Raw genomic sequence first — 13,550 nt, 5'->3', positions numbered from 1 at the left:
AAAGTGAGGGAATACATCCATTCATCAACAAGCTTTCAAATTTACAATTTTAGGATTAGATGTAGTTTTTAGAGAGAGAGGTTCTCTCCTCTCTCTTAGGATTAGGATTTAGGATTTCTTTGCTTTCAGGATTGTTTCTTTTTATCAGGTTCAATTTTCCTTTTATTTATTTTCCCAATTTAATTTATGAACTCTTCCATGTTATATTTGACATCTTTATTAGTGCAACTTGAGGTATTTCAGATTTATGATTGCTCTCTTTTATTTATGATATAAATAATTTGAATTTTTCCCTTTTGGCTTTGGTTGAGTCATTGGAGACACTTAAGTTATCAAACTCATGGTTGATTGAAAATTGGAATTCTTCCAGAATTAATTCGGGTTCCAATAACTCTAACTTTTCCCAAGGAAAGACTAGGACTTGAGGAATCAGAATGAATTCATCCACTTAACTTACCTTCATAGTTAGAGGTTAACAAAGTGGGAGAAAAATCCAATTCTCATTACAATTGATAAGGATAACCAGGATAGGACTTCCAGTTTTCATACCTTGCCAAGAGTCTATTTTATAGTTATTTATTTTATTCTTATTATCATTCAACATACTGCTTCCTTACTTTCAAAACCCCCAATTTACAAGACTCATAACCAATAATAAGAACATACCTCCCTGCAATTCCTTGAAAAGACGACCCGAGGTTTAAATACTCGGTTATCAATTTTAAAGGGGTTTGTTACTTGTGACAACCAAAACTTTTGTAAGAAAGGTTGATTGCTTGGTTTAGTAACTATACTTACAACGAAAGTTTACTATAACTTCTAAACCATCAATCTTCAGTTCTTTCAGCGTGCCTGACAACCACTTTCGTTCTACCTTAGATTGAGTGTGTATCTCTTTGGTTCCTGGTTCACGAGTTTGATTACCTCTCCTGACAACAGAGCATTCAAATTTGTGAGATCAGAGTCTTCGTGGTATAAGCTAGAATCAATTGGCAGCATTCTTGAGATCTGAAAAGTCTAAACCTTGTCTGTGGTATTCCGAGTAGGATCCAGGAAGGGATGACTGTGACGAGCTTCAAACTCACAAATGTTGGGCGCAGTGATAGTGTGCAAAAGGATCAATGGATCTTATTCCAACACTAGTGAGAACCGACAGATGATTAGCCCTACGAAACCCGTAGCTGGACCATTTTCACTGAGAGGACGGATAGTAGCCATTGACAACGGTGATCCACCAACATACAGCTTACCATGGAAGGAGCCTTGCGTGCATGAAGAAGAAGACAGTAGGAAAGCATTATTTATAAAAGTATTATTTAATCCCTGTTCTTTAACTCATTCCAATTAAAACTGAGAATTATTATTGATATCCTGACGAAGAGTTACAAAATAACCATAGCTTGCTTCAAGCCGACAATCTCCGTGGGATCGACCCTTACTCACGTAAGGGATTACTTGGACGACCCAGTGCACTTGTTGGTTAGTTGTGCAGAATTACAAAAGTGTGATTGTAATTTCGTGCACCATATAGGTTGGTAGCTGGAGGAGTGCAACTGCTGATACTGGACCACCGGTGATAAAATGGGCACCAGGAAGTCTCATGTTCGCAACCGGATCTTCTGAGCTATCATTTTGGGTCCCAGATTTGTCTAAGTTGGGATCTTATGTTGGAAGAAAGTAAAAGCCATACATGATGGAGGTTCTGTTTGCCCCACAACTCACTGAAAGATACTAGACTATGATGGGGGGTAACAAATAAGGGTGAGTTTTTCTTATTTTGACTGGTTCACCAAACACACCCTTTAGTGACAAACTTTACCTGTGTGACCGGGTATATAGAAGTATATCATTATATAAAAATATCAATGAATCAAAATGAAGTTATTATGTCTTTTGGTTCTTCAGTTGTAACTTGTTTCTCTTTTTTCATCATCACTAGATGAAAATTATCAGGTATAGTCAAGCTTGTTCTCTCACTAAAGATTTCATTTGAGCACTTGTTAAGGTCGAATTTTGTTTCTATCATTAAATTATGTTAGCATTATTACGATGTACGAAATATAAGAACATAAAAAAAAATTTTTTATAAATCGTAATATAGAAAGCTTGTCTATTATGACTAATCAAGAAATTTAAGTTAAAATTGAGTGTGTTAAGACCACATTAATGTTAAAATCTTTGAACCTTTTAAAGTTAAGAAAGATAATTAGTCTTGCATTCTATATGTACAGCAATATAGCAGTGAATAGCTTGCTTTCAAAAGCAAATCTGTAAAGTGTAAACGGTGTTTACTGCTTTAGAAAACACCGGTCAATAGTTCCTTGAAGAATAACATACATTGGTAATTTAAATTTCTTAATTTTTTGTTTGGAAATCAACATAATAATTTTAGGATTTAACTAATTTGTGTTTTAATAATACATTTTAAAAATATAATAATAGAAATTTTTTTATATTTTCATATTCAATACATTGAAAACATAAAAAAAATTACAATAATTTTTAGAAAATATTTTTTTATGATATATTTAACATATACTCTTAAAATATAATTTAGCAAAATTCATAATTTTATTGTCGGAATTGTTACAATCATTGTCAAGGATATCACTAGTGGATAAGGATTGAATCTAGTTGAGTAGTTGATGAATAGAAGGGGAAAGGGTTAACAGTTGTTACCTTGTTGGCTAGATTGCAGGGACCATTTTAGACACAACGCTCGTTAAACATTTTTATCTTGTGTCCAGCATGTCTCGTGCGTCTAATAATTTGCACGAGGTGCACCTCATTCAGACTTATATACATTCTCATTGCTAGATGCAATTTTAAAAAAAAATATAAAAGAAAACCTGCTCTAGTCTGACGCACTTATACCCCCACTTGGCCACTGCCCACTTGAGTCTTGATAACATGACACTGACTCAACCATCTACGTACTTGATGGTGAAGCAACAAGCAAGTAGCAGCCATGCCCTCCATTTTATATAGAAGCAGAAAAACAGAAATTATTTTTAATATAGAGATGAAGATAGTGTTTTATTTGAATATTGATATTTGAAATGTAATACAGTATTGTGGATGTATAAAAAAATATTTAACATAAACTCTACGTGTTGCTTGGATATTGACATGTGTCCAACACGAATTCTGCATGTTGCGAGGATGATGACACATGTTCAACACGCATCCTGCATGTTGCAATACACATCCTGCATGTTAACTCTCTACCTACAAAATCCACCCACTTGTAATTGCACTAAATAATCTTATTTTTAACAAAAATACCAATATTTTTTATATAAAAAAAATTAATCGCAGAAAAATGTCATTTTATATAAAAGTGTTTGTGACTTGATTGGTTCAGTCCAATAAGTTAATAATAGTTTGTTAGAGATAATTAATTTGTAAATCAAAGCAGTTAGGGATAGCTAACGAAGTGGTAATTAGTTGTAGATATTTTTGGTCACTTGACAAGTTTGTTACAGATGAATTCATTCCCTGATGTATAAATATTAGCCTCATGACTAATAGAAAACTCCAAGCTTTCTGTTTCACTTTACAAAACTATTTCCCTTTATTTTTTCTCTCTCTCTTCTTCATCTTCTCTGAATCTCCAACCTCTCTATTTTCATCCTACTTTCACATTCTTCTCCTCTCAAGAACTCATTCCACAGAGTTCGATGAGAGCTACTGTCCTTCTCGCACGCATTTAACATGGTGCGGTGAGCGTGGAAAAGGTAGTGGTGTTCCGATCGACGAGTTCATGAGAGAAAGATTTGAATTTGTGATAAAACAAAGTCATTAAGTTGAATAGGTTGAGGAATTACTTTGAAATTCTCCTAATCAAGTGAGATATTCAACAGTAGTGATTTCTTGATGGCTGAAGAAAATCCAAAGGGTTTCAATCGATCCTCTAGTAGAGCGCAACTGGGATCCATGGATGTGCATCAAATTGCAAGCTTTCTTAATCAATTGTCCACATTACAAGCTCAAATCTCCAAAGTTGGTTAAACTCCGATTTCAAATCCCGCAAGTCCCTACTTCATACATCCTGGTGAGAGTCCTGGTTCGCCTCTGATATCAATTACTCTAAATACAAATAATTACCATAGCTGGAGTAGAGCAATGCTGTTAGCATTAAAATCAAAGAATAAATTAAAATTCATAGATGGTTCAATAAAGAAGTCAGATCCAACAAATGCATTGTTTGAGGCATGGGAGAGATGCAATACATTTATTGTCTCGTGGATTAATCTATCTTTGAGTTTTGAAATTTCCGAAAGTGTGATTTGGAATAATGTTGCCTCTGATCTGTGGAGAGATTTGGAACATAGATATTGTCAGGGAGATCAGTTTCGAGTGGCTGATTTAGAGGAAGAGATGTACCAAATGAGACAAGGCGAATTGATAATTACAACATATTTTACATAGTTGAAGGCTATTTGGGAGCAATTAAATGGATTCAAACCAATTCCTAATTGTGTAATGTGTGCTGAGGATTGTAAGTGTGGCTTGGCTAGAATGAGAGAATACAGAGAAGAGCGTTACACAGTGAGGTTTCTAAGAGGCCTCAATGAACAATATTCGAATGTCAGATCCCACATCATGCTTATGAACCCTATTCCTGACATAAACACCGCATTTTCTTTGCTCACTCAACAAGAGAGGCAGTTTGGCAATCTGGATTTGATTGACTCCAAAACTTTACTGAATGATGCAAGGATAAACTACTTAGATGGCTCAGGAAATAGAGGCCGAGGTAGAGAAGGAAACAAAGGTAGTCGGACAAATGGAAGAGGCAGAGGTAGGGGCACCAAGATGCAGTGCACCTTCTGTGGAAAAATGGGACACATTGTGGACACATGCTATAAAAAGCATGGATTGCCTCCACACTTAAGACAGTGGCAGCAAGGCAATATCAATCAAATGATAACTACTGAGCAAAAAATTTATGAAGTCAATAGTAATGAATTGGCTATGAACCAAGAAGAAGTGAGTGAACCTGTAAGTGTTGCATTAACAGTGAACCAAAGGCAAGCCTTGATGTCCTTTCTCAAGGAACAATGTGCTCAGCAACACTCTCATGGTGCAAACCAGGGTCAAAAATCATCCAATCCTATTTCAGGTCAAGCTAAAATTCATTTTTTGCAATTCAGTGCAAGAATTTTATCATTGGTTAGACCAAAATCTGCTCTTTGGGTCATAGACACTGGAGCCACAGATCATGTTTCTTTTGATCTAACCGATTTCAAAACTTATCAAAGGGTTAAGCCCTTGGTTGTTAAATTACCTGATGGCAGCTTTACAACTAGTAGCATTGTAGGCATCATCATGTTCTCTAACAATCTATTTTTAACAAATGTTCTTTTCATTCCATCTTTTGATTTCAAATTGATTTCAGTGTCAAAACTTACAACACTTTTAAAATGCAAAATGCTTATTGATGATGAAACATGTGAAATTCAGGATCAAGCTACATTGAGGACGATTGGAGTAGCTAAATGTGCCGATGGACTATATACAATGAACAGCCCTACAATACATAGTGATTCATCAAAATCTGCAGCATTAACACTTCATTCTTCCAATAATTCATTAGGTCAGAATAATAAGCATTTAGATGTAGTTTCTATTTCTGATGAACATCTTTGGCGTGTAAGGTTAGGACATATTACATTTAATAAAATTGCAATGTTGCAGAAAGATTTTCCTTATATCAAATGTAGAGACATCAAAGTCACACCTTGTGACCCATGTCATTTCGCTAAACAAAAGAGATTACCATTTTTTCATAGTATTAGTAAATCTAAAAATTGTTTTGATCTTGTACACATAGATATTTGGGGACCACTATCCACACTTTCTAGTTCCAGACACAAATATTTTTTAACAGTGGTAGATGACAAGAGTAGATACACATGGGTTTATTTCATGAAAACAAAGTCAGAAGCATCCATACTTTTACAAAATTCTGTGCAATATGCTGACGTTTAGTTTAATGCACAAATAAAATGCATTAGAACTGATAATGGACCTGAGTTTTTATTGAGAGATTTCTTCACTAAGAGTGGGATAATCCATCACACCTCTTGTGTAGAAACTCCACAACAAAACGGTATCATTGAGCACAAGCATCAACAGATACTTGGCGTTGCAAGGGCATTACTGTTTCAGTCTCACATACCTAAAATTTTTTGGCGATTTGCCAAAGCTCATGCAATTCATTTGATAAACCGAATTCCAAGTATTTTTTTAGACCATTGCAGTCCTTATCAGATTCTATTTCAAACTTTGCCGAATTTACAAAATTTGAAAGCATTTGGATGCTTGGCTTATGCTAGTACATTGCTCATGGCAGAATGAAATTGGACCCTAGAGCTAAGAAGTGTGTATTCTTGGGTTTTAAAGATGGTACAGAAGGTTACACTTTACTTGATCTTAACACTAGGGAGATCTTTACTTCAAGACATGTTATCTTCTATGAAAATTATTTTCCCTACTTGTCTCATTCTTCAAAGTTGCATGATTCCAATTGCACTTCAACCATTGGTGCTGGTTGCAGGACTAATAATCTTCAATTTCTAGATTTAGATCCATTTACTTCCTGCACTTATCACTCACCTGCATCGCCGCATTCTTCAAATGCAACTTTCCCTGACATTCCTATTTCATTGGAAAATAATGCAGCACATTCATTAGAAAATAACACATCTCATTCATTAAATCATTATGAGTCTCATTCATTAGACACACCACATGAGAATTTAAATACAACACAACACCACACCGCATCTCAGCAGAATTTAGGCACACATATTTCTGCTGACATCATTCCTATTGCATCAACAAGACCTATTAGGAACCGCAAGCCACCCTCCTACTTACAGGACTATTATTGTATGTTGGCCACAACAGGTTTAGCACCTCCTTCTACTCAAAGATATCCAATTTATAACTTTCTTTCATATGATAAGCTGAATTTTAATTATAAGTCTTTTTGTTTGGCCGTCTCTTCAAATCCTGATCCTCGCACTTATAAGGAGGCTGCTGCTCATCATTGCTGGAGAGAGGCAATTCAAAGTGAGTTGGAGGCATTGAAGTTAAACGATACTTGGAGAGTTTGCAAGCTTCCAATTGGTAAGCGAGCCATTGGTTGCAAGTGGGTCTTCCGAACCAAATTTCATGCGGATGGTAGCATTGAAAGACGCAAAGCTAGGTTGGTTGCGAAAGGTTTCACACATATTGAAGGGGTCGACTTCATTGATACATTCAGCCTTGTGGTTCGGATGACTACTTTGAGATTAGTGTTAGCAGTGGCAGTAGCTAAGAAGTGGCACTTGAAACAACTTGACGTCAATATGGCATTCTTACATGGGATCTAAATGAAGATGTTTACATGAAAATCCCTCCGGGCTTGGATGAACAGCAAGGGATGGTGTGCAAGTTACAGAAATCTCTTTATGGATTGCGATAAGCGAGTAGACAATGGAATTTAAAGTTGACAGCCACACTTATTACCTCGGGATACAAGAAGTCCGTTTCGGATCACTCTCTTTTTACCAAAAATACAGCTTCAGGGATCACCATTATCTTTGTCTATGTCGATGATTTAGTGCTCACGGGGGATGATATTTCGGAGATTAATCGAATTAAAGGAATTCTTCATGACAAGTTCAAAATCAAGGACATTGGTGACTTGAAGTTTTTCTTAGGCATGGAAGTTGCACGTTCAGCCAAAGGTATTCATCTTTGTCAGCAAAAATATGCCTTTGACATTCTTGAAGATTTTGGTTTCTTGGATTGCAAACCTGTCAGTACCCCCATGGACTACCATGCGAAACTATCTTCCGAAAATGGCACTTTGCTCTCTGATTTCACCAATTACCGGCAACTAGTTGGTCGCCTTATGTATCTAGCCAACACACGTCCGGACATCTCTTATGTGATGGGCAGATTGAGTCAATTCATTGACTGTCCAACTATTGCTCACCTCGAGGCAGCTTTTAGGGTCTTGAGGTATCTCAAGGGTTGTCCCACACTTGGCCTTTTCATTCCTTCTAATTCTGACTTTTCAGTAACTGGTTTCTCCAATTCTGATTGGGCTGCTTATGTAGATACACGACGTTCAATCACCGGTTACTATTTTTATCTTGGGTCAGCTTTGATTAGTTGGAAGAGCAAGAAACAATCAACCGCCTCCAGGTCTTCATCTGAAGCTGAATATCGTGCATTAGCAAATGCTACTTGCGAAGCTCAGTGGCTTTCTTTCATTTTCCAAGACATTGGCATGCCACTTACGGCTCCGATTACCATTTTTGTGACAACAGATCTGCGATTCACATTGCCGCCAATCCCATCTTCCATGAGCGTACTAAGCACATTGAAGTCGACTGCCATATTACTCGTGAGAAGCTACAAAGCAGCTTGACGCACTTACTACCTGTTTCCTCTACTGATCAATTGGCAGACTTCCTCACCAAACCTTTGGCACCAGAACCTTTCTCCACCAATTTGTCCAAGCTAGGACTGCTTGATCTCCATGGTCCTAGCTTGCGGGAGGCTGTGACTTGATTGGTTCAGTCCAATAAGTTAATAATATTTTGTTAGAGATAATTAATTTGTAAATCAAAGCAATTAGAGATAGCTAACAAAGTGGTAATTAGTTGTAGATATTTTTGGTCACTTGACAAGTTTGTTACAGATGAATTCATTTCCTGATGTATATATATTAGCCTCATGACTAATAGAAAACTTCAAGCTTTCTGTTTCACTTTACAAAACTATTTCCCTTTATTTTCTCTCTCTTCTCTTCATCTTCTCTGCATCTCCAACATCTCTATTTTCATCTTACTTTCACATTCTTCTCCTCTCAAGAACTCATTCCACAGAGTTCGATGAGAGCTACTGTCCTTCTTGCACACATTTAACAGTGTTTCTAAGAGATAATATTTTTATTTTATTAAAAAATATAAAATAAGATTTTATTCTTAAATAAAACTCAAATGACAGATCTTGTAACGAATTAGGATTCATTCGTGCAGCGTTGTCTGGTGGTAGCTCCCCACCTTACCTTTGAATCAGATAACTCATAACACTCTCTATTGCTTGCCTCTTGATCTTCTCTACTGCTATTTCATTCTCCACTGCCTTTCTTTTCAATTTCTCTGCTGCTTTTTCATCCTCTACTGCATTCCTTTTCAATTTTTCGGCTGTCACCTCTGCCTGTAGTTCAACTAGCATCCTTTGGGCCTCCTTTGTTTGAGCTCCATCTACCGCCGGCTGCGAACTCAGACGGAAGGGTTGACTTGGGGTCGATCCGAAACCTACACCACGCACTCTACCCTAGTGCTCTTTTTCTGAGAGCTTGGGCAAGGGAATTATTTTCAGAAAATATTCTAGTGGATTCATCACTTTGCTCAATCTCTCTAATTTTTTCCTACAGACGTAAATAAGCACACATAATATAAAATAGGTTTAATTACTCTGCTGGTCCCTATAATTTCGTGAAATTTTCAATTAGGTCCCTATACTTTTTTTCGTTTTAATTGAGTCATTGCACCAAATTTTTTTTAATTGGGTCCCTATACTTTTTTTTTCCTTTTATTTAGGTCCCTGTACCAATTCTTTTTTTTTTTTAGTTGGGTCCCTATAAAATTAAGCCAATTATTACTAAGAGGGACTTAATTGAAAAAAAATTGGTACAAGGACCCAATTAAAAAGAAAAAAAGTATAGGGACATAATTGAAAATTTCACGAGATTATAGGGACCAACAGAGTAATTAAACCTTAATTGAATCCAACAAGAAAGAACATAAAGGATTAAAACGTAATACTTACACCAATCCTCTGAGCTTCGGGATGTTTATAGGAGCCATTACGTCGTTTGTGCACTTTGATCCATAATTCTCCTCTACCAACTCTCCTCCCTTATAGTTCTGATTGTAACAATACAGTTTATACCATAACCGTATTAAGGTATTCTACGGAAGAAGATGCAGTACAAAATATAGGTAAAAAATAAATTCAAACTTAAATTACATCTTCTTCCCTTCACCTCACCAAACTTTTAGAACTGCCAGTGTGAGTGTAAACTTGCTTCGATCGATTCAAAGTGTTTTTCCTACACTTCTCCTATTATACCATCAAAAGTAAGATTGATTAGTGAGGGAACTTGTCCATAGCAGTGTACCATAAAATAGTAACATTTCTTAATGAATTCAAAATAGGTTACCTTTGTGTTAGGGTCATTATAATAATTAAGGAACCATCTTCAATGCAAAATTATTTTGAGGACTTTCCCATACTTTGCAAAATTATTTTCTTGATTCTTCCACCTCTATCTTCATCAAAGTGGAACATTTCCTGCAACGATAAGCTCAAGTTGTTAGTAATTGCATAACGAAAGAATTGATTTAATTTAAAAAAATCTAAAAAATTATTACCTTTATACAATCATTATACACTATGTCTTCGCCCGTCACCTTTTTCCAATTTTTCTCACAGATAGAAAATTTGTTGTAATCAGCACCTAGCGTTCCAAGAACGCCACTCAATAAACCAACACCATCTTCGATTGGTTGCAGCTCCGTGTTGAACCTCAATACGATCTTTCTACCATTAAAAGGCCACTCCATAGCTTTCCTTACACTTAATTTTGCTTGTTTGATTATACCATCAGAATCTTACTAAAACATGTTTAATATCTTAAAAAGGTTAAAAATAAAGTAAGTGTATGTTCTAGTCATTCAAATTATGACCATGATTTAGTTGGTATTCAAGAAACAAAATACTAAACAAAAAATTTGTACCCAATAAAAATTAAGAAGATAATTAGAAGGATGATTTAGGATAATAAATCATTTCTCTAAAGATATTTATATAAGAAATTGAATTACATGAGAAACTACATGATAACATGAAATGAAGTCTAATCATTTTTTATATACTAAGGTTTAAGATTTGTTATCGAAGACATCAACATTCCAGAACTCGGTAGTCTTGCGTCCTTTGCGCCTTTCAGCATCAGAAGCAGCAAACATGTTATCAATGTATTGCTCAAATGAATTTATCTCGTTCCTCTCTGGATCCAAGTATTTATTGAATGGCTCCGGTGCATGTACATCATTGGCACAGGTTTGTATATCGAGTCTTGGTTCCCTCCGAGGCAGACAGAATGGGCGAAAAGATGCCGCTACGGGTAGGGGCGGCAAACAAGGAAGCCCGGCCCGCGCCGCAAAAGCCCAGCCCCGCCTAATGAGGCTTTCTTGAAACCTCACCCCGCCCCACCTAATGGCAGATTAGTGGGCTAAACCCACCAAATCTCTTTTTTTTTTTACTATTAAATATTAAACAATATATATAATTTCATAACTATTTTAATAAATTTATAATTTCTAAAGATTTAAAAAAATATATTTTCTAAATTCACAAACATTAAAGTCTTTAAAATTATAAATATGTAATAAACATAATCATAAACCAATTTTTTTAAACAAAATAATAAAATCAATATTGTCCAAAGAAAAATAAACATTATCCAAAACATATAATTAAACATCTACAAGTTTAGAACATAATCAATCAAATATAAAATATAATCTAAAATACTAAATTAGAACATCTTCAAAAAATGTCCCTAGCAAAAAAAAAAAGCGCTGAACCCGCCGGAGAGGCCAGCCTCGCCAAATCCTGCGGTTTAAGCGGTGCGAGTTAGGCTTGCTTTCGAAGTGTGGCGGTTTCAATTTTTCAGTTCGGTCTGCCTTTTTTGACGGGTTTTGTGGGCCCGCCTGGTGGGTTTAGCCCCATTTTCCACCCCTAACTACAGGGATACCACCATCACTGGGCAGGGGAATGAGCCAGTCATGATCAGTGGAGGATAAAGATGCAGGAGCTTCCGTTGGAGGCTGCCGACATGGTGTTTCCAATATTAACTTTTTTGTGTAACGAACTTTTCTGAACATCTTAAATTCCTAGTATAAAAAACGCACATCATAAAATGAAAAATATAGGAAAGCAATTAAGTGTATAATAATATTTTAACAAGATTGATATGGAAAAATCAGCATAAACATAAAGAAACTAGCACAAACAGAGGATATTTAATTAGTCTGGTTTTAGTTTTCATATTCTTGCACACTTTAATCAGATAAATAAATCTATCACTTCTCTACCTTATATACTTAAAAGACATTAAAATTTTCTCTATATGAAAATTAACTTTTAAAATTTTTTACTGTAAAATTTATTTTTTTTCGAATTAAAATTATAAAAATACTAAGATATTCATATTTATAGAAAAATTTAAAAATAAAGATACATATATAACTCTGTTCACTCTATCCTTAGATTATAGTTGTACATGACTTTTAATGACAGGTCCACAATATCAAATTGACAAACGCATTTAAAATTAACTAGAGATTATATTGAGAAAGAAGAGAGAGAAAAAAAATAAAACTTCACGGAAAATTAGGTGAGTCATGAGGGAGTTTTAGCATATTACTAAGGATGATAATGGAAATATGGTGGATATTTATACTAATACTTTATTTCCTCCTAAATCCATACCTATCTAGTGTTGGCTTCTAATATAATCTTTTGCTTTTTTACGACCTAAAATATAATGTATAGTCTATGAAAATAAAACATAAAGTATTTTAAAAAAATCAACAAATTAAATTAACAAAAATTGAAGAACAGAATCACTTCATATCATATAAGCCATTACTTTAAAAATTGAACCAGTAGTACTTACCAACAGTGAGGAAGGACGGAAAGTGAGGGCGAAAGAAGAAGGATATGGACTCGGACAGAGGCTTGACGACGAGAGAAAGTCGTCAATTTCGGGCCCGACGACGACTTGGATGAAAACTTGCTTAACGACGACGATGGAGCCTGCGACGCAATAGCTCCGAGCACGATGATTAGTGATAATGAGGAGAAGACAACTTCCGACAGCAACCGCTCATAGTGTTCAACGGCGACTGAGTCTTTGGTTTTGAATAAAAGGATTAGGGAAGAAAGCGTGTGTACTGCATTTTGAATAATGAAATTGTGAGCCTTCAGTAATTTACCTTTAATAATATTAATAATAGTAACAATAAATCAAACCAATAATAATAATAATAATAATAATAATAATAATAATAATAATAATTTACCTTTAATAATATTAATAATAGTAATAATAGTAACAATAAATCAAACCAATATATAAAAAAGAAGAAGAAGAAGTAATAGTACTATAACAGTCTAACAACAACAACAAATAAATAAATAAATATTATAGTTTATATATCTAGATCATAACAACAAATTAAATGCATAATATTAATGGTAATTTAAATAAATAACGAACATTAGAGTGTATATATATAGAGCAGTACTAAAAAGGTGAATGGTGATTTAACAAAAGACCAATATTGTTATATAAAATTTAAGTCTTTAAAATAACAAATAAATAAATAAATAAATATTCTTATATCATTGTATATTTGTATCTATATATAATTGGTAAATAAAAAATACTTTATCAACATATACAGTAACAA

General features: G+C 34.8%; 1 protein-coding gene and 1 pseudogene across 1 annotated transcript in view; both read left to right on the top strand.

Annotated features, from left to right (window-relative positions):
- The window catches only part of LOC110268517 (protein ANTHESIS PROMOTING FACTOR 1-like), a 45,898-nt gene extending 44,217 nt beyond the window's left edge, over nt 1-1,681 (top strand). Inside the window, exon 5 of the mRNA XM_088490047.1 lies at nt 1,532-1,681. Coding sequence (XP_088346173.1) covers nt 1,532-1,681 — 150 coding nt within the window. The remainder of the gene's footprint in view (nt 1-1,531) is intronic.
- Nucleotides 1,682-3,638: 1,957 nt separating this feature from the next.
- LOC148579439 (uncharacterized) lies at nt 3,639-8,428 on the top strand (annotated as a pseudogene).
- Nucleotides 8,429-13,550: the final 5,122 nt, after the last annotated feature.

Source organism: Arachis ipaensis, chromosome B10, assembly GCF_059453495.1.
Source record: "Arachis ipaensis isolate K30076 ecotype BB chromosome B10, ASM5945349v1, whole genome shotgun sequence".
In the NCBI taxonomy this organism is placed as follows: domain Eukaryota; kingdom Viridiplantae; phylum Streptophyta; class Magnoliopsida; order Fabales; family Fabaceae; genus Arachis; species Arachis ipaensis.
This window is presented reverse-complemented; position numbering and strand designations above follow the sequence as displayed.